At 36.9% G+C, this 25,031-nt stretch overlaps 1 protein-coding gene and 1 long non-coding RNA gene across 6 annotated transcripts in view; one reads left to right on the forward strand and one right to left on the reverse strand.

The window, feature by feature from the left end:
- Window positions 1-25,031, forward strand: part of LOC105679791 (zinc finger protein 608-like) — a 138,025-nt gene that overhangs the window by 101,038 nt on the left and 11,956 nt on the right. For all 5 annotated transcript variants that reach the window (XM_012380044.2, XM_067361117.1, XM_067361116.1 and 2 more), the window contains one exon: window positions 15,791-15,914. In XM_012380044.2, the coding sequence (XP_012235467.1) occupies window positions 15,791-15,914 (124 nt within the window). The remainder of the gene's footprint in view (window positions 1-15,790; window positions 15,915-25,031) is intronic.
- Window positions 6,060-6,614, reverse strand: LOC137001926 (uncharacterized). Its single transcript, XR_010891740.1, has 2 exons — window positions 6,515-6,614; window positions 6,060-6,436 (listed from the first exon to the last, which is right to left on the reverse strand). It is a non-coding gene; the product is annotated as an uncharacterized lncRNA (long non-coding RNA).

Raw genomic sequence — 25,031 nt, forward strand, 5'->3', positions numbered from 1 at the left:
GCGCGAAAAATATATTGTAAACTCAAAATTATTACCACAACTATTTTATTCAAAGATTTCATAACTCTTGAGAGAGGTTAAAATATTTTCGCAAATTTCCTATAAACTTTATCGAATAAAAACGGATGAACAGAGATCAAAATAATTCTCGAGTTTATTTGCGTTCTTTCTATATTTGTGTTATTTGATTCACTTCACATATCTCCTGTATCTTGTAACAGAACTGATAAGTTTGAAAACTTGTCAGCACCAATTATTTCACAAATTTGACGTGAATTGTGTAACATTTAAAAAATAAATTGCCATACGTATAAATATATCTCCAGATATAAAATCTAAATCCTTTTGAGCGGTATGTAAAAGATCATAACCGCAATCTGTTTATCGGATCATAAACGAGAACAGCATAACTCGACGCTGTTTTCAGTCATGGATGAATAGGTACGCGTGTAATGTGTATCAGATGTTGTCGTAATTGGCTTAATATCTTATCGGATAACAAGTGTGCGTGGTTTGATGAATTGGATACAGAATGAGAGATGAAACTTGTCGATCGGTGATTAAATTTTTGCTTTTATACCACCGATGGAAAATAATATCGTGTTACGACAAAGAACAGGTATGAGAAGTATCGACTGATCTTTTTGTTTCATTAATAACTAATTTTAGCATTAATATTCTATTTTCTAATTTTATTATTATCACTTGATTATCAATAATATAATAACGAAATTCGTTTTTGACGTTTTTTATCTTCTTGTAATTTTTTAAACTTTTACATTAAATATCGATAATAGTCTCGAGTATTCTGTTAAATCGAAACCGATTAAAAATTAATTGTAGAATAAAATATTTCTGCTTATTTGCAGAAATATAAATCTATTCTTATCATCATAAATATATTCTTTACCTATTTTCTATCAAGAAAAGATTATTAAGCGCTAAATGTGTCTATTATCGATCAATAGCAATTGATTGCAACATATTGGGAGGCGAATCTGCGGATAGCTTTCGGCGCGATTTCTCGTGAAATCTTGAACGAAATTTGATGAAATAAAAAAATCGATATGCACGGCTGATTTTTCGCTTCATCTTCCTTGGACACGGATATCTTACGGGAGTCTCAATTATCCGGCGCATTATATGTGCTCGAACGAAGACACGCAACAGCCTGGAAGTGTGTTAACTTTCCACATTCATCGAACCTTTATGCTTCACTAATAATAATACGTGCCTTTTTATCACCATCCGAATCTCTGAGCACATTGTAACGATCGTTAATGTCATATTTCGTTAGAGTTTGCCGTTCTGACCACCGTATCTCTTTTATCTCGAAGTTAAAACAGTTTTCTCGTGCCCGCGTTTCATGAAAAATCGACAAAATCGTCGCTTATTGAAGAATCAAAACGGAAATTTTATAAAATAAGTGCATTCTAAAGGATTTGATTTTAAAAATGTTGGGAGTAAATTTTTTTAATAAATATCAGAAATATTGTTGGAAAGTAATATAAATTTGTTAACAATCTCTAATTATCTCTTACGTAATATAATAATAAAATTTCTCTATAATTTGAAGATAATATTTCCTAAAAGATAAAATTTATGAAGTAATCTCCTCTATGATTACTGATCCGATTAGTATAACAAGCTTCCGCGAATTATTCGAGGTATGATTTTGAATGAGATTTATGCAAAGTAGGTTTTCCTTGGCTTCATTATGTATCACTTAAGGTAAACAGGTTTTGCGTTCTTGCGAAATGAAACACTTAAAGCCGAAGAATAGGATAAAAAGAATCTGATAAGATAAGAGGATTAAAATGACCACGGCTGGGTTTTCCGTCATATTGTCATTTGTAATCCGTACCTTATCATCTGACAACATTGTTTATGTTTTTTAATTTTTAATTTTTGAATGAGCGAATTGCGAGATTTTATAAATGATGTATTCAACGTGACGATCGTGACGAGACACGGTGAAATGTGTGCATCGTAACTAAAAGAAAGAAAAACGGGAACGCACGATCATTCAAGATGTTTAACATGCACGAGACATAATTTTCAAGCTGGAGCACATAAGTGCGCTCGATGAGTTCTGGCAAGGGAGTGAGTCGGTCAAACTCGAAAAACATGTTATTCAAATGAGGGACTCGTAATAAAAACGAACAGGTCGTAATGAAATGACACATTGAATAAACCGAGTTTAAAGCTTGTCTTTTTTCCCTTTGTATTACCATCAATATTTCCCTGCTTTGACATATTTCTGATTGAATATTGAATTTTTCGTGCTATTTTTATGGATTTTTTTATCGATTTGGAACAGACTTTCATCAGTATTGTATTTAATTAAGGCTTATTTATTTTATTAGTAGAAAACGTTTCAATTAACATTTTTCTCAAATATCAGTTGATATCTATTGATCTGGTGTTCAAAATATATAGAATAGAATTTTGATAAAGGAAAGAAGTCTATAGATAAAATTTTGTCTGCACTGTTTCCGAATGTCGTGTAAACATCTTTTTCGGTTTTATGATTAAAGCAAGACGATAACAAATTCATGGTAAAGTGGTCTGACTCGTCGTCAGTCGACGTGCTTCCTTCGCAGCGTACGTTCTCGCAGGAGAAATGCAATTGTTGTCGCGCAAGTTATTCCGTGCGGCGTCAAATTAGTTTCGTCACACGCTGGAGTTTAATATCGATCCGTCGTCGGTAAGTTGTTCATATTGTCGGAGCTCGGCTCTGCAGTGCAGGAGTTATCGCGACTTAACGGAAGCGCGGAGTTATAATCCTTCACCCTTCGTTCCCCAAGAAACCCTACTAATCCTCCATCCGGAGATTACCGGCTTCGCAGCACTTACGGCGATTAGTTACAGCGGAATACGGTGGTCCCTGCGGCAAGTGTGAGGTATCGGTGTATATAACAAAGTAGTAATAGCATTTAGTAGAGATGCCTTATCCAATAGTAAAGCAAAAAGAATACCTGCATCTCTTATATGTTTACAATGTGTACAGACTACAAAATTAAACCTGTACTTTCGTGGTTTAATACCGTATATTTATACAAATAAGCTCAGCAATTCTTCAATTACCTTGGAATAATATTTGGCGAATTATGTTGCTTTATTTTCGCTAGTAAAATTAACATACTTTTTATTTTGTATTTATTTTCTCTTCTCTTATTTTTCTTACTTAGCATCTTCTTTTGATCTCTCGATTCTTTCAACTAATTATGTATTGTTGTGTATTTTATTTCGAAGATTCTCGGCTATTCTTGAACGAAAAGAAAACGGAGTTTAATTGTTATGTATTAGATTGTAGTGTGCAAAATATTTGTGTAAAGAAAGCGACACGGAAAGAAAGTGTCACAAATCGTAGGTGATAGTTCTTAACACGGACAGGAACGAAACAGTTATTTTAACACTCAGTATTCTATAAGCTGCACGAACGTTTACAAACTACTTATAAATTTCCATCGTTTCTTGCAGAAATAGCAGTATATTTCTCATCATTGTTTGCATAGTATATTGCGATTCGTGCAAGCAAGATGTCGTTGGGAAATAATACGACGTGATAAAAGATGAATGTTGTGAGTGGCATTTTCTCGAGAAATATCGCTCGTGTCAGGAAAGCGTGAACGTGACCTCAAAGAAACTCTGTTTTGCAGGAACAGTGGACCTAACACAGGTATTTTCTGCGAATATTTTCTGTATGTCTGGGCATAAGATAATGTCTCTGTACAAATTGTTATATGGAGAACACGTAGCTTAGCTCAATAATACTTAAAAGCCACGTCGATGATTGTAAAGCTATCATTTTGCAAGTGAAATATTAGCGGCTTTACAGCTGTCAATTGTGCATGAGCCGCACAATTTTGTTCGTGTACATCGGTTACTATAGTTAATAATTTCATAATTATAATTTTTTTCCACGATGATTACAGATATGAATTTTAGCAATTTACTCAATTGAAAGATAATGTTTCTGCGATTACACAGATACTTTCTATTGTATAGTCTTGTTTTTAATTAAAATACACAGGTGACAACACACGTGTAATAGAAATTAGTTACAATACTTGTCAGTGAAGTGATTTTACAAAGCGCTTTTAACGAAGGATATAATTAGATCTATTTTTTAAAACTGAATAATTTTAATCAATTTAATAATTCACTTGAATACTTATTGCAAATTTTCATCAAACAAAATTGTTGTACCTATGAAAATAGCTCTGCTTGTCGTTCAGCATTATAACGTCAATAATTAAATATTAAATATCACTCGTTTCTCGATCACACACGTGCGATAATACCCGAAAGGGTTTGAATTCTCGCAGTTGCAACGAACAATATGACGTGTAGACCATTGTGAGCCATTGTGAGCTTAACTCGTGTCATTTCGCTTCGATTGGCCACGAACGAAATTATTATCGATGCTATAGACTGTGCCGTGCAACAGTATACTCTTATAATAATCTGTTTGCTACTTGTATTAGTTCTCTGTCTAGAATATACAGACAGAAAATATAAAACCCATAAGAAAGTGATTATATTTCCTCAAAGTTATGTTAATTTAATCTAAAAATAAACACACAGTGATAAATATTAGTTCATTCTCTATGCATAAGCTATTAAGTTATATTAAGCTCCACGCGCTATAAATAGTAGAGTGTTCTCAAGTAACGTGTGTGCTTCGTAGTGGCGAGGATCATGCCACTGATCCGCACGGGACGGCTAACGTGTTAATTACACGTCACAGTTTCGCGCTATTTATTCGAAGTCATGATCGCTCCGCATCCTCGTGCGCTGACACGTTAAGTTAGCTGTCTTGAACTCGCCACATATACGAGATACAGTTTCCATCGCGCCGCGATGCCAACTGCTCGATAATTACATATCTGTATCTACATGCGTATCTACGGACTAAGAGATCTCCGCGCGAGATCTGTTACTCGAGATTGACCTTACAGCCAATTTATACATTCGCCTTCGACGAGAGATCAAGGATCGTCCCGAAGATACTGCTTGCAAATTGGCGGAAAATAAGCGTAGAGCAAGATTATTGACGTGATAAATTTGATCTCAATGATCAGCATTGAAGATCATGTGTTTCACATTTAATTAGCGTGAAATATAGAATTGTGCAAATAATTGGAATTATATATATATTAAATTATACATTTAATTTATATAATTTTAAATAATTAATGTTTTTACATATTCTAATGTCCACCATTTAGCGCATTACAATTCTTTTTCGAAATTGTTGCGCATGCCAATTAAGTGAAATAAAACATTAATGAATTCTTCATAAAAGAATTTTAACATCCCACAAATTCTTCTTTATACCGCGTTCGATTTTTATTATCGTGCACGCACATAGTTTTACAAGCATCCACTGCCGAGAGTTTTACTTCGTACTTATCGGATTAAAAGAGATCTTAACATGGTACAGAGGAGTATCAGACTCTCCAGCGAGACTGACGCGAATGAGTAACTAATGACGATCCTCGATTGCGGAAAATGCGCGGTACCAGCACCTGCATTTTATTGCTTCCATTAAAGTCGATCGTTGTAATGCGCTCCCGGGTAACAAAGACTGGTTTTTCTCATAATTGCCCGACAGTTAACGAATCTTGCTGCGCGCGCGTCTTTTGTCGTTTCAATTCTTAGCACTGTCAACCTTTGTTCGAGATCTCCCCCATCTTACAGAAACGAAAAAATAAATAGCTGAGGAAAAAAGGCTTTCACATTCTACAAATTAAAAATATTGAATTTATTGGATAGAAAATTAATATTTTTTTTGTGCGAAAACTGAGTCAACGTTACTTTGGCCTTAGAATATCAAATCGATGTTGGTAACAGAATTAGAAGCTGTTAACCTTCAAATTGATATAGGTTCTATTTTTTTGCACTTTATCGCTTTCTTTATGTCGTCTGTTCGTTTCTTCTTCTTTCAGCCTGACTCAGGCTAAATTCATTGTGTTCCACACCGGATCTCCACAAACCACTGCAATGTCTAGAAAAACTGGAAACGAAAGCAAAAAAGGATAATGACTTTAGCATTGAGAGTTATAGAAACTTTAATGAGTAATTTCAGTACATACACATCTTACACAGAGCATTTCATGTTATTAACTATGGAACGGTGCCACTGACACCCTTTTGTACCTTGCGACAATACACCGTGCTATCTTGATTACACGCTAACAGTCGCTCAGCGCTGCGCAGCGAACTGTCCTGGTATTTGCGAGTTACACGCTTTGTAGGACGATAATCGCTCTGTTACAAAACGATTAATCCGGATCGCTCATTTTTCTCCCCCTGCTCGCTCCGTTCTGCTTTAACACATCGACGAGTCACGATCGAATCGCTCTTTCTTCTCTCCGTTGGTGCGGGCCAGCTGCTATTAGACGGCGGCTCCTCGCAGCTGCCGGCGTCACTTGGTTATAAATTTTACAGTCAACCACTCCGTCGATGGTGCGCCAGCGCCGGTTATTTTGACTTTTTATATGCTCACCTATCTACATGTCTCGCCGCAAATCGATAATGAAAAGAACGCGTAACGATAAATCTGCAGGATCGCAGAAGGTGGCGATTTAAATTTCACGGTGATTCTGAAAGCAGAAGACTAATGCCCGACTTGAACTCTCTGCATTTCGGAGGTCGAAATAAACCTGTACGCTGCACATAAATTTCTTATATTTGTAATTTCGCAGATATAAACTCGTATATTTTTGCAATAAATACTATGACTATATTTCGAGTTTTGTTTATCTAAATCTAAAATTCGCGCTTAACAATTTAAAATATACTTTCTTTTCGGGAACATCAAAATTTTTTTATCTTTTCTGAAAATTACATTTTTTAATCATAGAATTGGAAATGTAACGAAGACACTTGTTTGGAAGATAGTTTCTATGATAGCTTAACTTTTCTAACGTGCTCTTTATTGCGTTTAATTATTAATTTACGTTTTTAAATATTATACTTAGCCGTTTTAGCAGTCAAGACATTTTTATCTTAAAGAAGCATGATACATTATTCCATACTTATCAGATTACTTTGTCGAGTCGACATGACAATTTAGTTGTCATTTTATGTTACACGATGTGGGATTTTTAGGTAGATGGAAAAATAGATAATGCAAAGGGGGTTAAAACCTTCATCTCGATGATAACCGGTTTCCGCGGAATCGCTCCTGTAACTATTTCACGTAGCCATCATTTTAGTTTCCGCCTCAGTCTCGTCAGGATCAAGCAGCTCGCGCCTCGAGGGTCCTTGTCTTTTTCCGAGATTCCTGCACGCTACGTGACTGGAAAGAAAGGACTAAAAGACAGATATTACGAAGTAACTCGTATTTTAACCGTCCGACATTTCTTATTAAGTGTGCTTTGACACGTACTTGTACATTATTTTTAGAATATTATCTTTAATATTTTACATTTTGAATTTCTTGATTTTTCCCATTTCTATATTTTCGTATTCTTAGGGTTTTGCTTCTTACGCTTCGAAATCTGCTTAACTTATAATCTGAACAAATATAAGATCTTTTGAAGGCTAAAATTCGTGCCTTTCCGAATCTTTATGGAATTAGACTTTTCTCCGTTTTAAATTATCGTGATAAATTGAAAGAATTAGAAAACATAATCTCTGAATTGCTCTCTAGAAATTACTACCTGTGGAATTTTTAGACCTGTAAATTCTTCGAATTATCTCAAAAGACGCCTTAGCCTTGGATATTCTAAGAACTAGAAAGGACCAGGGGAGAAAAAATATTTGTCGTTTTTCAATAACACTTTTTGCAGATCTCTTTACAATTAAGATTTTATATAATAATGAAAATTTATGACATAACTCGGTATTAATATCACTGTCAAATATTTTAGTTTCCAAGACGAATGAGATGATCATAGTGGATGAAATTCAAATTTAACAACATCCCCACGACAGCAAGACGTGTATTGTGCATCGCCGCTAATTCGTTCCGAAAACCTGCATCCTTATGTGTGCACGCGGTCGCGTGAATCGCGCGCATAGATTAACGCGCGCTGCGTACAGTGTTACTTGTTAACTTGTTACGTGTTCGTCCGGCGTGCATTGCCGGGCACACGTTATAATGCCGTGAGGAGGGAGGAGGCACCCCGTTCGTGTTGGCGAACACTCATGCGATTGCGTCTATGAATATATTCATGAGCGGTAAACATGGCGCTCAAAGCTCCCACCTCCCTTATCCTCCCTCATCATTGTCCATCTGTTCCTCCCTCCTTTCCGATTCTTCTCGCCCACCCGCTATACCGGTGGTTTTAATCGAATCGACTCATCGTTTGATCGGCAATTAAATTAATAAACGCGCGGTTGCGGACGAGAGCGCTTCTCGCCTCCATCAACGTTACGACGCGAATCTTCTTGTCGTCTGTAATTTCCGCAGTAGATCCGAATCTACTCGTCGAACATCCGAACGCTTGTCGCGCGATACCCGGCACCGTCGTCCGCGTTTAAGGATCATTACTTCTCTCTTGTTACCATCGCGCCGGAGGAAGCCTGGGAGCCATATTGCAGTCGGAAACCCTCCTCAACTTTCCTGCTTCTCTTTGTCCGCCCAATAAGACCGCCCGACGCTTCGCTCTCTCTTTCTCTCTCTCTCTCTCTCTCCGCCGTGCTTTTATTCGCGTTCGGCTTCTCTGTCTCCCCTTTTGATCCTTCCTCTCTTCCTCACTTTGCGGTTTTCTGTGTATACCGGGTGGCGCACAACGTGTCGCACACGTGCCACTACGTTTCGTATAATTCGATGGAAATCGCTCGCGTGTCGGAAATCGTTGCCACGAATGGATTTTATGGCGTTGAATGTTGCGACGTGGGTATCTACTACGTTTCGTAAGTTCGATATTTTTATACGAGGGAATATCGAAAAGTAACGTTTTCGATTGCTTCACAGGAATCGAGAAAAGTTTTTTTTACTTTTCTTTAGTATATCGAGTACTGAATAATACCGTCATTTTCAAACTCTGCATTTTGCCTATAGCAAAGTCTTAAAATAAAACTTTGAAACAAATAATGTTATAACGGGACGTCTGCTACCTGAAAAAACCTGGAATTCTCGGGGAATTCTTTCTTGTCTGGAAAAATCAGAGAAATTTTTTTCGATAAATCAGTAGATATCCCCTGTATAAGAAATACTTATAAATCTTTCATAAATGCTTTTTCATATTCTCAGAGAAAATAAGAAAAAATAGAGATAGAGGAAAAGAGGGAGGAAGAAAAGAGAATATGCGTGTGTGTACTAATTGAGTGTATTACTCTACACGTATAATTCCGGTATTTCTTTACATCCTGTTTCTTAGTGCGCCTCATTGTGTCCTCAGCGACACTTCTCTACTGTGTGTAAGTATATTTACGTTTCTCTCCCTCCTTTTATTTCGTGACGCATCCGCCCTGGTTTCCCAGCTTCTCCTGGCCTACGCCCTTTCTTTTTGTTGTTTTATTATTATAGTCCTTTCTTCTCATTTTTGTCCTCGTTGTGCGACTTCTTAAGACGCTCTCTTTCTCATTCTCATTCTCAAAAGTAATATAGCATTTCCATTCTTTCTTTTTCTATGGTCTTTTCTCCTCATCCTCTTCTTCTCGTTAGAATTCGTGAAACTGATTCTTTAAGTGTTCCTACAATAACTTGTCTTCGGTGAAAGAAAGCGTAAAAGTTTCCGACATCCTATTATTTCCATTTTTGCAAGCAAGATTTTTTTTCTCACAGCCCCCTTTTTCTGTTGTTAACAATTTGTTTTTTTATTTTTGCGACACATTTTGTTTCTAACTTTTCCAAATATCTTTTTAATCAATCACACACTATGTCGCTTTATATTTACATTTATATATTTTTTTAAAATATAACAATACTCTCTGCATTTCTTCCTATTTTCGTACATTATTGTCGCTTACTCACAATTAAACCAATTGTGTGTTACTTATTATTACTATATTATACGTTCACATTTATTTCCCCTTATAACATAGATGTACCATGTGCTATTTCACCGTACGCCTGAAGAGATTTGGTCTCGAGGCGAGATAAAATTCCCCTCTTTTCCTCCTCCACCGTAAGGGACGCAAGGTCTGGATTGACTCGTGCTTCCCCTTCGTGTTCATCTTGGGACCCTCGTAAAGCCTGTCTCCCTCGGGCTTAAAGGACAGGCAGCTCTCGCAATGGTGAGATTTCTCTTCTCGGAGTCTTTCTCTTCGTGTATGCCGGAATGCTTGGCTGTTTCTCTGTATGACACCATATTCGACGATAACTATAGACGACACGTTTCCTATGGGTTTGTTTTCGCTCGATGAACGATCTGGAAGATGAACGAGCCGATAACTCTATTATATTTCTCCGGCGAAGGAATATCTTGCGTGGAATAGATGTGACACGACGATACCGAATCCACGCGCTAAATCAAGAAGGTTCAATATAACCGAGTTCAGTGTAGAACACAATTTATTGGGATTTGCTCGATTGTCTTGAGAAAAGCGTTGAGTGCTTGTAATACGGAGGATAATATTGTAAAAACGACAACAGGTTATATTTGAGGAGAGTAAGAAGTCTGCGAAATAAGTGAAGATCAGTGTGTGTATAATGGTAAGTACATATCTGTGGCTTGGTACAAGAAGTGATTAAGTTATTTTTATCTATAATCTTAATTGGAGCTTAAATATGCAAAAATTGCATATGTCACTCCGTCATATATATATATATATAATAAGCATGTTGCTATTTAGTTAAGTCTATTCAAAAAATACTTATGGCTGCGAGAAATCTTCCAACTGAGGTTATGGAACTGACTTAAGGACTTCTTATACCAAGCTACAGAATATAATGCTGGAAGTATCGTTGATATTTTTCTCTTTTTATTTAAAGCAAAAATATACTGCGTAAAAAAAGTTGGAAAATATTTTTCTACGCTGATGGAAATGTGTTTGTGTGCTGCATGGCGAAGCCAGCGGGATTAAAAAATTGAATAATAATAGTACCTTGATCGTTATTCATTTACCGTCGAATCCTGCGCTCGCATACGTCGTAAAAACGTTCGAGACGACAAGCTTGTTACGGCGTGTGTAATATTGACTAGACAACCGATCCGTCATCCACATTCGAACGGATTGATATGCTGTTTTCAGCAGACATAAAATCACTTTTAGACAGATTGTATTTGCATGATATTATACGTACACGGGGACAAACGTTGCCGATATTGTCATCGTTGTCGCCGTTGTCAGCGTCGATCGCGCTCCGTAAATAAGAGGAAAATGCAAAACGTGGCGTCCCGATATTACGCGCCGTGTGCTGTGGCGTTTATACGAACTCGCATTCGCCGAGTATAATACGCCGAGCGCACTTTGTCTCTCGCAAAGTCTCCTCCTGTCTTCATCCCCGCGTCACCCCCTCGATGCCTGTCGGTTACTTATATATCCGCCGGTCTCTTCTCTCTCCATCTCCTGCCCTTCGCTATGGCTTCTTCCATCGACGCAGCAGGCTTGAAACGGCAGTAATCTCCCTTTCCCCCTCTCCGCTGTCGGTCTTCTATAGCCGATCATAAAATAGTTACAACTCGTCCACGCCGCTTCTTGCACTCGCGCGCACACGTACGCGGCGACCTACACACTTGAGCGTGCACATATAAAGCGAGCGTGGTCATCCGCACACCACATTCGTACACAAATGCAATCACCTACACGTCGTCGAAGCGGATAGTATACGGACGCAGCCGTCACACTGAGTCACGTATATGCAAATACATGACCATCCGCGCACTGAAATACGCACACAAACGCAGCCGTAGCTCGAGCGCGAGGCGAACAGCGAAATTGACGGCGATCCGTGATTGTTCCACCGCAAATTGCATTCTAGGTAGTACCTACGTAAGCGTCGAGAGAAGAGCTGTGCACGGTTATCATCGGCACTGTCGGCCGATGAAAATTCTATGGAGGACGCTTTAATCCGCGGGAATCGTTTAACTCTTTGATTAGATTCTTCTTCTCGATTTTACGATTAATCCAATATAAAGCGCGAAAAATTGGCTATATATAAACTTAAAAAAAAAAATAGCATTTTTATTTAAAAATATATGTAAATATAAAAACAAGTTAATTCAGCAAGAATGTCAGTTTGCATTCTCATCTTACATTACTCGATATAGATGTTTGCACATAGACATATATTTGCACAATACTGTAGTATGAATATACGTCATGCGTTTTTAGCAGACATTTGAGAATTTTTTTACATACCTCAATTATCTAGATTGTTTGATATCACTTTGGTTAGTATAACAACTGCTGTACGAACTGCATGATTGATTATCTGAAAGGAATAATGAAGGAGCCGTTTTAGCAAGAAATAATGCGGCAAAATTTTGTAGTAACTTGTTTCACAATTCTATTATTATTGATGAATTATAAACAACATTCCCGTTATTCGATTATATTTCTTTATTTATCGTTTTTTCGTGTAACAATTTATTGTATTCTATTCACCGATTTTATCGAGAATGAATGCAATAAAGAACAATATTCTCTCCGTTCAATTTATATGCCGCTTAATTAATCATCATATTATTCATCTAGTCGTCAATTTTATCGCAATACCGGCAGCGCGAGTATAAAGCGGTAGTTTATATGCTATGTGCGCTCTAAAGTGCGCCAGAAATTCTCGACTGCGCTTTTTGTCGCATCGGGAAACGTGAACAAGAGTTCAATTTTAACTCTCGAAAGGTTAAAAAGGATTTTTCAATCGTGTCGATGCGCGAGCGTTTATCACTCAACGCGTTGGATCCATATAGCGCGCTGACAAGAGCTCTTCAAATATGTATCACACATGTATCTTGATTCTTTAGTTTTATTCTCGTTTTATCCGCGCGACATTTTGCATACTTTAATACAGTAACTCTCGTAGTCTTTGCGAGTCTTGCTCGTAACAGTATTCTTCTCTACGTTTCTCTGAAACTCGCATCAATTGTTTCTTGCGAATTATTTGCTGCTGTTTCGTGCTCGTGTAAAAAACACTGCGGAATAATTAATGAATTTCGTTGAATCGAGAAACAGATATTAAAATGGTAATTGCGAAAATGAGTTACCATTATTTTCACCTCTGTAAATTGCAATTTAAGTCTCTTGTATGTGAAACAAATAAAATAGGCGAACATTTATGTAAAAGTAGCGCGCAATGATAAAACTCAATATTTATTCATTTTTAATACTTTTAACGATATTTATTTTATGGTAAATATTATACTTTTCAATATTTTTCTGTTTTATTGTCGATTTCAAACATTTCTGTCATATCTTTTAGATGCCTGAGAGATATCGATATCTTTGTGTACTGTTTAAGCTTTGTAAGCACTTTTTTCTCTGTATTCCGATATACGTCACGTAATGACACGACGTCGTCTTTTTTTTATTATCATAGCGTGCTGCACAAGCTCATTGACAATGCTCCAATGTGTTTCCTTTCTCTCGCAAGCTGTCACATCTTGCGTTTCACGGCTGTTCTTTCGCATCACTGACTCGTCGACTCGTCGTCGTCGTCTTAACAGGGCGAAGTAGTTTCACACCAGAACAATGGCACGATTACGTCGATCCACATTGTACATTATGAGAGGTAACGCGCGCCGCTTCTGTAATTATGGAAACCAAGCATAAACTCCGCGATTTGCATTTCAAACTACTATTGTAATCTCAGGCCCGATTGTAAGGCGGCCGCGTGCTTATTCCTCCGTACTTTTACTCACCTCTTGATCTCGTCCTTTATGTAAGATGTCCTGAAATTGCCGCTCTCACATTCAGTTACGAATTCCTCAATCAATTTAACGTCGGTTTTATTTTGTCATGCAGCTTGAAAACCGCGTAGACAATAATGCCGAACGATGTAGAGATATATTGCGACATCGGCGATATTTAAATCCCGCGGGATGAATAAGTGAAAAATCGAAAACATATGAAAAAGTTATGTGCGCGCTGTTCGGAACTGCATCGCTAATTAGCGCGTTAATCATGTGGGGCACCGCTAATTGCTCTCAGTGCTCCGGCTGCGCGCTGATTTTGTTTTCCGAAATAGAAATTTGTTTGCATCGAGCCGCGAAAATTACTGCGATCAACAGAGCGCATTCATTCAGCAGACATCTCGCTAATTGCTTTTAAATCCGCTATAAACCGGATTACGGCTTCTCGCCCATATCAATGCAATATTATATACTTAAGTGCATGCTATATAATATATATTTAACTAATAATATAATAAAAATAGCAAGTGAAACAACGGTATTAATCGTAAGTTATTAATAATTATAATTATTATACAGATAACAAAATAATATATAAATTGAATAATATTTAACAAACAAAAATCTACCGTATTGCAATAATCAAGGCGCGACAACACATAAATATAGCTTTAGCAATATTGCGCAAAAGCAGATACGGAAACGTATGTAATGCGGATAAAAATACTCGTAATGGAAAACTATGAAAGAGAATAAAGGAAATTTTATCATGCAGTCAGGACTCTTTAAATGCCGTCTGTAAATACCCAGGTGTAAGTCAGAATCGATAGCTTCTATTATGCTCTCTATATTCTAACGGGATGACATGTTCGCAATTTCTAGTGCACGATATGATAGATGTGCTCGATACGCGAAAATCAACCTTTAACGCTCTTGCCCGGTCGAGTTTCTATTTGCACGCTGGTGTAAACGGCCGTGGCAGTAACCGCATTTCCAACCGTCCTTTCGGCGAAATATTGGTTGACCGGTATTTCCATAAACAACGAACGATGTGAACATGAACAGCGTCACAAGCGAGCAACGCTGCGCAAGTATACCATGGCGCGCGGCCAACGTTAATTGGGTCTCCCCTAATTGCTTTTATATCCTCGACTGCGTTTCGTCGCGCCTCCAAGCTATTCGGCTACAAACCGAGTGCATTTTCCGCGCGTGCGCCTCCAGTAATCGAATTATATCGATTTCCAAAATGATGCGACAATATTCCGCTGCCGCGGCGATATTTCCCGATAGAGTAGTGTTTTTGAAAAGCCGAAAATTCCGGTTGATAGAGATATCTTGTTAACACCTTTGTAAAGTTGCTGTGTCAAAATGACTCGTCACGCGATAGTCATGCGATGCGTATTATGATGCACAAATATGTAAAAATAATATATATATTAGAGGCAACATTTTATTCATTTTTATACTTTAGAATCTTTTATCATAACATTTGATAGGCCTAGAATTTTTAAATTTACATCTTACTGCGATGCATTGAAATCTTATATTTTAAGCAAAGAAATAGTCCAGACTTGTTAATCAGCTGAAATTAAAAACTAAAATGTATAAAGAAATGGTTTAAGTTCTTACATAAAAGTAGTAAAATTAATTAATTTCTCTTATTACCAATATTTGCCGATAATTACAGAGATACATAATTATTAATGTAAAGCTTATTGAATTAAATATGATGAAACGTAAATTGTAAATTTTATTTTAATCAGTTGTACTTTTTTATATTATATTTGATATTTTTAAGACTAAATTGCGTGCGCTACACGTACGCAATGTAATGTTTTAGTATATATTAAGATTTATGTTACAATAACAAGAGCAAATAGATGCACGAATGTGCAGTTTTTATTAGAAGACTACATCATAGTAGTATTTCGTAATATGATGCAAAATGGCATCGCATGATATGCGATACGCTCGGTACTAATGTTGCACCTACACGTGATATCAGGGTTAACCATTTGATGAATTTTGTGTTGCAGGACATGTCCGACGTGTGCGTTGGGACCAGCGTGGGGACCATTACGGAACCGGAGTGTTTGGGACCTTGCGAGCCCGGCACCTCCGTCACCCTCGAGGGTATCGTTTGGCACGAGACTGAAGGAGGTAAGAACCTTGTTACAGCTTAATTCGCCCATTTACCTTCGCGAACCCCGCATTCGACCTTCTTATTTTCTCTTTAGCCTCCTCTCAGTTATGTAGAAATTAGACGCAAATTGATCCTTAGACAGCAATGCAAAATAAAATTTCAATATTCTCTAAATTGAAAACTATAATTGGTCAGTAAAACAGAATTTTTCTTTCTAGAAAATTTAAAACGTATTTTTATAAATTACCTTTGCTGATTTTAACGGTGGTTTTCTTTTAACGTGTTATTGCAGCAATTAGCAACTTAATTTAGATAAATATGTTTCTTTCATTATTAATTTTAAATTATATACTTTGTGCGAAAATCAGCGCAATTAAAAATTTTAATTAATTCTGTTTGATATTTCTATTTAAAAAATATAACAAAGATGATGGAGATTATTTAATTGAAAAGTTAAAAATTATTCAAAATTATTCAGCATATATATTCTTTAATTCTTTATTCAGTCGTGAATCTGCCTTGCTTTGTTCAATAAAATTTTCTTACGGCTTTTGATTTATAATTGAGGTCAATTATCGAATCGGATCTCTCCGCATTTAAAATGATATTGTCGACGGAATCATCTACACGAATGCTTTCTTTAAATTCTTTTAAATTCACTTAATGTCAAATTAACGATCTATGTATTTTTAACGTTTTGTTACTAAGAATCCAATCGTCAACGTTAACAAATTAAAACAAGAATTTGCATATTAGAATTATAATGATTTATTCACAATCTCGGTTACTTGTTAAATTTGCTATAAAATTTTCATACATTTTATTGCCCTATTTGGATTATACACGGTACTTACTGATTTATTGAATTTTTTAAATTCGCTAAATAACCGTAATAACGCATGATAGCACATGAGTCCGTGTTATTTTCGTAAAACATTATACGAGCACATCTGTCGCTCAATGCAAACTCACCGCGTTAACCAGTTATTTGTTTTTCCATGACATTAAGTAATATCAAGTTAGCGCATCTTTAAATGGTGAACAACACAGGAAGCAAACGAAAGTTTACGTTATCGTTGTGATATAATAATAAATGATAATTGTTTTTGGAACAAGTGCCATTTTCGACTCTTACTCGGAGTTATCTAATTATATTCATTAATAATCAATTTTGAGTAAATTTCAATCAAAATCATAATCAATTCAGATTTAAAAATTAATTAATTGGTCTTGATCGTCTCATCTAAGATGTGATCAATTAAGATTTAAAGACTAATTTGTAGACGTGACTCTATTATTCACAGTTAATAAATAATAATTGACGGAATCGATAATTCCGATAATTGTTCTAAATGTTACGGTGCGCTCTTATATAAGTGAATAAATAACTACGGTAAAGAATAACGATTATTTTATTGCGGTATAAAAATCGTTTCATGTCGACTGAAAATAACTAGCATCGATGATCAATCAATCGTTTGCCCCGGGTAAACATTCGAAGAGCACGGGTGTAATAGGAATAGCACTCGATCGATCTTGTTGCTACTCGAGCGATTCAGGGTTATAAATATCCGTCCGATATTCCGCCGGGCAGAAAAGTCGGATAAATAAAAACGTGTTGCAACTTCATTATTTCGTTTGCTGGAATAACTTCTCAAATAAATCATAATTGTAATATATATATATAATATAGTAGATATATACATGTTCGTTCTCCGTAAGATATTTAGTACGTGCTCTACTTTATTTAAAGAGAGATATTTTTATTACGAAAAATAGCACGCACATAAAGAGAAAAGAATCGAGACTTTTAGAACGATCGCAGTTTATGTCCATATCGTTGCATCGAAATGTCACACTGTCATACGCTGGCATATTTATAAGTGTTGCTAGGAAAATGCGTGATAAACTCCGTAATGGGAGTCCGTCCACGTGTCTGCTAACAATAAGATTATAATCTTACGCGCTTACTAAGATTATTTCGATTAAAATAGGTGTGCCTCGATAACGACAACGTTTCCAAAGTAAAGTAGATTCATTTATCCAAACCTAAGCTTTCGCGCGTGTACGTGTGTATGTATGCGCGCGCGCGTGCTTGTTAACAGATGTTCCATAAGCTTAACGTCCACTGTTGTTTTACGACATGTACACGTCGCTAAGCTGAATCGCTAATTCGAGCGACTAGTGCGAAACGCACTGGTTTAGCTGATGTGTATGCAGCATATAAAGAATAAGATGTTAATAAAGAAAATACTTAAACATTTACGAGTATGCCTGTGCGTGTAAATAAGTAATTGATATGTTCTTGCAAATTTCTATTTGGTGCAATTCATTAAAGACTTCATATTTTTAACTCAAAATAATTTTTATTTTCCATTTATTTAAGATAAATAATTTGCTATATTAATAAAATTTGCCTTATCAACGCATTTTTAATAATTAGTTCTTACGTTTTTTATACGATTATTATGCAATCTGAAAATTTTGAACGATTTGTTTCTTATTTCTTGTAATAATAATACACCACGATATAATAATACGATACAACAATGTACCGCTTGACTTGCACGCAAGATAAAATTGGCATAGAATGAATTCAGAAAACAAAAGTACCAAGAAATACACTCCGGCACAATAATTAATTCCATCGCGGATGAGCATAATTAATTCTAATGTCGCTAATAGATCCCCCCTAGGGAAGCCTCCGAGCTCTATCGTTGCATGCTTCAGCGACGATTTCGTCGTAGTACAATTACGGGCGATCTATAGAAATTATAAAGAAAGCCGCATGCAATCCGAACACACGCAAGCTGCTCGCTCATTGCTGTTTCTTCTACACTCGTGACAAATGTGACGGCGCGTATAATACGTGTTTTAAATGTAAAATCCATAATTTAAATATGTAGAATGCTTCAGAATTATTATTCACATTTACGTAACAAAATTCTTTGAAATTATCTACAAATTTATCATGTAAACGTGATTTTTGTGACATTAAAATTACATAGACAACACCGCGTACAATCATATTTATGAGATAAAACGGGCAAAATAAGAAAAATACATAAATTAATTTTACACAATTTTATTTATGCGCGATATATAAAATTTTTCAAATATTGGAAACAAGCCGATTGTTAGTTTCATTTGAATTCTCGAATTCTCAAACCATACTCGAGCAAGTACAAAGTACGTAGGTACACGCAACAGTGCATATTCGTGCATGCCGACCGGTAAGCTCCGCGCACACAAAAGCGCGTGTTCTGCACACACGTTGCTCGCGCGCGCACACACGCACACACACACACGGCTAGTGGCTGACACAACACGGGTAAGGTAGCTTGTCAGACAGGTATTATATGTAATGCCGCAGTCGTGGTTGTCGTCGGGTTAAAACTACATCGTGACTGCCTCGCTGTTCTTCCATTCTCTGTCCTTTCCCATTTCTCTCTTCCTTTCCGTCTTTTTTCCTCCGTCTCTTTCTCGTAGCGCGTTCTCCGTGTTCTCTCCCTCTTCTTTTCTCCACGGCGGCAAAGGTCTACTTTATGATCATTTCTTCGAAGGCAACTTGAACCGAGTAGCCGTTTTTCACCACTGGATTCTCTCGCGAAGCAAGGATAAATGAACGGCCATTATATAAAAAGAACCAAAAACTTTTACGTCAAAACTGAGAAATGGACTTCCAAACTTTTCTCTGGAGGGAAAAATGTGCTTCCTCCGCTGTGGCGGTAATTTGTAAGATTCTCTCTAACGCAAAGTTTAATCTACTTAATAAACGATTGTAAAGTTGGAAATATAATTGTCTTGGACTCGAAGTGGGTAAAAGTAGTATTTGTAACTTTTATATAAAAGAATACACATACATATATAATTTTTATAAACACAAGTAATTTTTATAATGAGAATTCACGAAAAAGAAATTATCAGTGTTCATCAAATAGTAAGGGAAAAAAAATATATATACATATAACCGATAAAATTATTTCTAATTAATCAATTCTGACGATAATCACGGTTTATCGAGAAAATTTATAAGAGGAAAAGATCTATACAGGATACGCAACGCTTCAAGTTTAAAATAAAGTACATTTTTCGCAGTGTATAAAGTCTTATCTGACGCATTATTAACAATTTCAAATATGCCAATAAAATTTTTCCGTTTTGTCTGATATCGAAAGAATGAACGGCAAAGTAGATGCGTAAAAAAAAAGAGGTGGAGGAGGGTCTATGACACCGTCCATGATGGCAGACTAGGAAGTCCGTAAATTTGTCGAATTCTCAATTGAATGGACCAATCTGTCCGAGTCTGCCATCCATCAGAGTTTTATTACTTTCGTCGTTCGATGCTGATATCCTGCTGCTATCTCCCCCCCCACCCCCCCCCCACTCCTTTGACCTCCCGCTCTCTTCTCGTTCGACTTTCTTCTCTCCCATAACTCTTCCATCGCCCTTTATCCCTTTTCTCTCCCATTAGTTCTCTTTCTCCTTCTCTCGTTCTGCTCAATTCGCCGCGTTTTCTTTCACCTCTTTTTATCCCCTCGTTATGCCTCTCCTTGTTTACTCTTTGGGTGGTTCATTCGCTGACCCTTATGCGTCTTTGATTCCTGGCGAGACATGAGAAAAAGACGATGAGAGGAAGGGAGCTCTACCAGTGTTATATCGGCGAAAGAAATAAAACAGCAATGGAATCTTGAGCACGTCTATTCTGGTTTCGCCATCGCCGCTTCTTCGCACTGCCTTCGCACTTCATAGCGAATTTATCCGCCCTCCACTTCCGTTTCGAGACTCTTGGCTGCGTCCTGCTCACAATTACACTTAGAAGCATAATGCGAGGAAACTCGGCAACATATGATTAAATAATTTCCGGAAAGTTTGAGAATGTTGGAATCTTCAAAGTAAACTTCTGTTACAAAGAAGTCTGTTTGGAATTAATTGCACTGTTCTCTTGAAGTTCATTTCATCAAAAGCTTGTTTCACTTTAAATCTTTGGTTACTCGACAAGAATACCCTGATTTTATTATTAAAGAAAACTCCTAAACGCTCAATTAATCCTCAAAGTATGTCTAGTGAAAAGAACATTTCGCACTTTTGACCTATTTTGTCTTCTCACGCTGTCTCAAGCGCAAGCCGATTTATTGATTTTATTGATTCGTGTTTTTCTCTCTTATGAGATTCATATCTCAAACTTATTGCACTTAATAAGACACATCTCCGATTCGTTCATAATGAGAAGGAATGAATCTGCCTCGAGAAATTTTCCCGGGAAGCGAACGATTAAGAAGGCGGGAAATTTCTTTCGCGTGTACACGAGTCCCGCGTGCTCGCCAATTATGTAAGGTATTTGACGCGCGCGGATAAGCAAACCAAGTTTAACGTAGATGAGTACGTATATTCGCTTCGCTCGTCGTCCCGCCTGCGTCTCGCTCGGCCCAGATTTGCATCTCTCGCTTTATAAACGCGGCGCATTAATAATTCCGCGGAGCTAACAGGTTAATCTCAGGCAATAAATGTCATTCGCGCGAATGTGTAATTATGCGTGCGTGCCGGTGTAACTAATGACCGATCGACCGACAGAAGTACTAAACATCGTATCGCGGTAACACGCACGACATCGGATTGTGGTCTCTTCTCAAATCGGAAGAAAGATTATTTCAATTCTTTTTTTTCTTTAAACGTGGCGATGTGGTTAACAATATTGATAAATTTTGGGGAGAATAAAAAAATCAAAATTAACGTAAATATTTAATAAATATACTAATAAAAAAAAGTTGCAACTTTTTTGCTATCAATTACAAAACTTACAATCTTGTAGTTTTTTTTTATATTTTTATCCAATAAAAGCAAAATTTATTCGGCTTTGTTGAAAAATATATATATATATATATATATATATATATATATATATATATATATATATTCAACGATCTAACCGTATGATATCGAGAACGTTTCGCGGCATCCAGCACAGAGAGCAGCATTACACGATATTGTGAATGCTATACAAACGATCACCAATACAATTACATCTATCTACCTATGAGCGAAATATGTATCGTAAAGGCGCCTATCTCCCATCAGACTTGGTTTTGTTGATGTCAGGGTAGTTTAGTCGGATCACAGAGACGTTGATGAAAGGATGCTTGTCGGAGACGCGATGGGGCGGGCGGGGAAGGAGAGACGTGAGAGGCGAGAGAAGTCTCTCTTCCGTGTGGAGGTGAGCTAGAGTTATACAGCTTGTGTTATCGATCTTCGCAACATCTCTCGCTTCATCTAGACAGAATTCTGCTCCTGCTCCTTCCTCATACCTCCTCCTCCTCTTACAATCCGCTCTTCCTACCGCGTCTACTGGATGTCGTTTCTTACCGGCTACAGGTTCTTTGACGGGATTTGGAGTATCTTTTCCTTAATGAGAACTGAATGAAAGGTTGTCACTAGAGATTTTTATCTTAAAAAATGTCTTAACTTTCTTGCGTGTAATAAATATATTTATTATTTACTGATTCAAGGCTTTTAATCTTTTTCTACGTCAAAGTAGATAATTAATAACAACAGTTTTTATCGTAAATTAAATGAAATTTTTATAATAAGCTAAACGTTGAACACGCATCGCTATCTTCTTAAATACAGCTCGTTTTTTGAACAAAAAAGATCGTCTCTATTTTAAAAGTTAAAGATCTCTTTTATTTCCAAACCAATGTTTATGTTGTCTCTGGACGCTACAGACAACTGCTACTCGACGGAGACAAATACTGCTCTGTAATTTCACATTTCACCTGGCAACTGTATTGCTGCGCTCTGCTTCACTCTGTGCGGATTCTATCGAGCGAGATATCATTGACTTACCATCGATCGTATCACAAGAAAATGATTGATCAGCTGTATTCTTATGTCTTTTTCAAAATATTTAAAGCATTAAAATCAAATATATTTTATTATCTAAAAATATTCCATATTAAATTAAAATTTTTTTTTCGTCGATTAGTGATCAATTTTAGCAATTTAGTGATTAATGCGAAAAATTTATAAATATCATGGTACATCAAAACCATTGTAATCTTTTTCATCCTTGCACTGATGAAGTGATTCATCGACGAATTTTCTTCATCAAAATGCTAATCCATTAAAATCATGCCAGACATTGAATGTCAACGCGTAATGCACACATTCGAAACTTCATGTTTTCTTACACATGTTGATAAATAAGGTGTTTTTGACTGAGTCGCGAAAAAGAACCGCATGACAAGCATTCAACACGGAAAGAAATCCACTTGTTTCGAAAGCGACCTTCCTGTTTAGAGCAGTGTTTTCGTCCACGATTGTCGTTGCTCGGAGGACGACGTGATTTCACGTGACGGCTGACAATGTAAAGCCGAGAAAACTACAACTCTAAGATATCGCGATAGTGATTCGACGGTATTGCCCGTCGAAATATCAACCGGTCGTTTTAGGGCAAAGCTGCGAGCTTTTCTTTCTCATCCGGCAGTTTCTTGTTTCCTTCGATTGTGACCACAAATCTTCCGCTTCGAAAAAAGGGCGTTTTATCGTTCGTCGGCTTTCAGGAAGAGGAAACCCGAGGAGAGGCGGCGCGCAGAGAGCGTCGCCGTCTGTTCGCCGCAAGCGAACAAATAATGCTGGTTGTGACTCTGCGTTCTTCACGACCAGCTGCCGCGACCGCAATCTCTCCGAGACGGACTGTGCGATTATTCGTTTATCGTTCCACGGGAAATCTATTAACCTCGTCTACGAGATCGAGTGCAAAACACCAAGATAACTTGTAGAAGTGAAGTTAATTCAAGAAATTACGGAAAAAATAAAATTCTACATCTACATTTAGGATTCTTTCAATTTTTATAATTAAACAATTATACTTTTCCAACATTTTTAGGCGCTTAAACAATTATTTTTCTTACCGTAATATCTCGCATATTCTATTAAAAATTTTAGTCACTCTTCACTTGAACATTTTTATAAATAAGAATCACTTTTTTTCGTTAAAATCTTTTCGATGAAATTTCTGCAAGCGTCACCATTCAAAGCAAAACATTTATCGATTTAAGGTTCAATGTCTCTTGGAGTTATTCATGGCTAATTAGTCATTTTACTCGGCACTCGATCACCGTCAAAATTCATGTGAAAAAGGAAAAAAAGCAAAGAATGGGCGGGAGGAAACGAGACTTTCGGGAACAAATGAGATGAAAAGGCGCACGACGAAGGTGGGGCGCATGGATTTATCATCATCCTTCGGAGCTGGTGTCGGCGCCGATGTTCACTCATACGTTTACCTTTCGCGGTTAAATGAGAATGACGTCGACGCACGAGGGGACGGCTCAATCAACCAAAAATGCCCCGAGGTTTCTGACCGCGTGGCGAGAAAGAGAGGAAAAGAGTGAAAGGACGAAGGGTTGTAGGATTGAGAAAGAAGCGACGCGACATCTCGCTTTGTTTTTCAGAATAAAAGAGAGACGGCGAGATGTGACTGACGGGAGAAATACAGTGTCGTGTGGCTTTTAGGAACTTGGTCATCATGGAGCTTCCGCTGTTTTTATTGTTTCCTTTGTTCCCTTCTATTTTCTTCCGACCGCCGCACTGCCGTCTGCTTCTTTATTTCAATCTCCTGATTCGCATCGTCCGCGCGAAAAATACCAGCAGATTTAAACGACGAGCTCGTCTAGGTGATTTTTTTCTATACCTTTTTTTAAAAACAAATGTTTATTTTTAAGCTACGTCTACTGAGGTTTAGAATTAATTCGAATGATAGTAACACAAATTTTCTCAAACTACACCGTTGGACATAATTTTATTTCTAGATGATAGCAATTTTTATCTTGAATTTAATTGTCATTTTGCGAAAAAGGAGTTTTTTTTTTTTTTTTTTTTAATTTTTTTTTTTCTGAACTTGATAATTGAAACTTTTACGTGTTAGTCAAGCGTTAGAACTTTTTTGTTTATTTACAAAATACGCTACTCCATGCACGTTTTTTGACACTTGAGTCTCGTGCGACATTCTGTTGTGGCAATTCGATTTACCTGGAGTCAATTCTCTGTATTACACGAACGTGAAAGTAATTTGGTCGCGTATTTTGTGGAACACACGGGAGTTCCGTGACTGAAAACACCTGCGGCATCATTGAAAT

The sequence above is a fragment of the Linepithema humile genome, chromosome 1 (genome assembly GCF_040581485.1).
Source record: "Linepithema humile isolate Giens D197 chromosome 1, Lhum_UNIL_v1.0, whole genome shotgun sequence".
NCBI lineage: Eukaryota > Metazoa > Arthropoda > Insecta > Hymenoptera > Formicidae > Linepithema > Linepithema humile.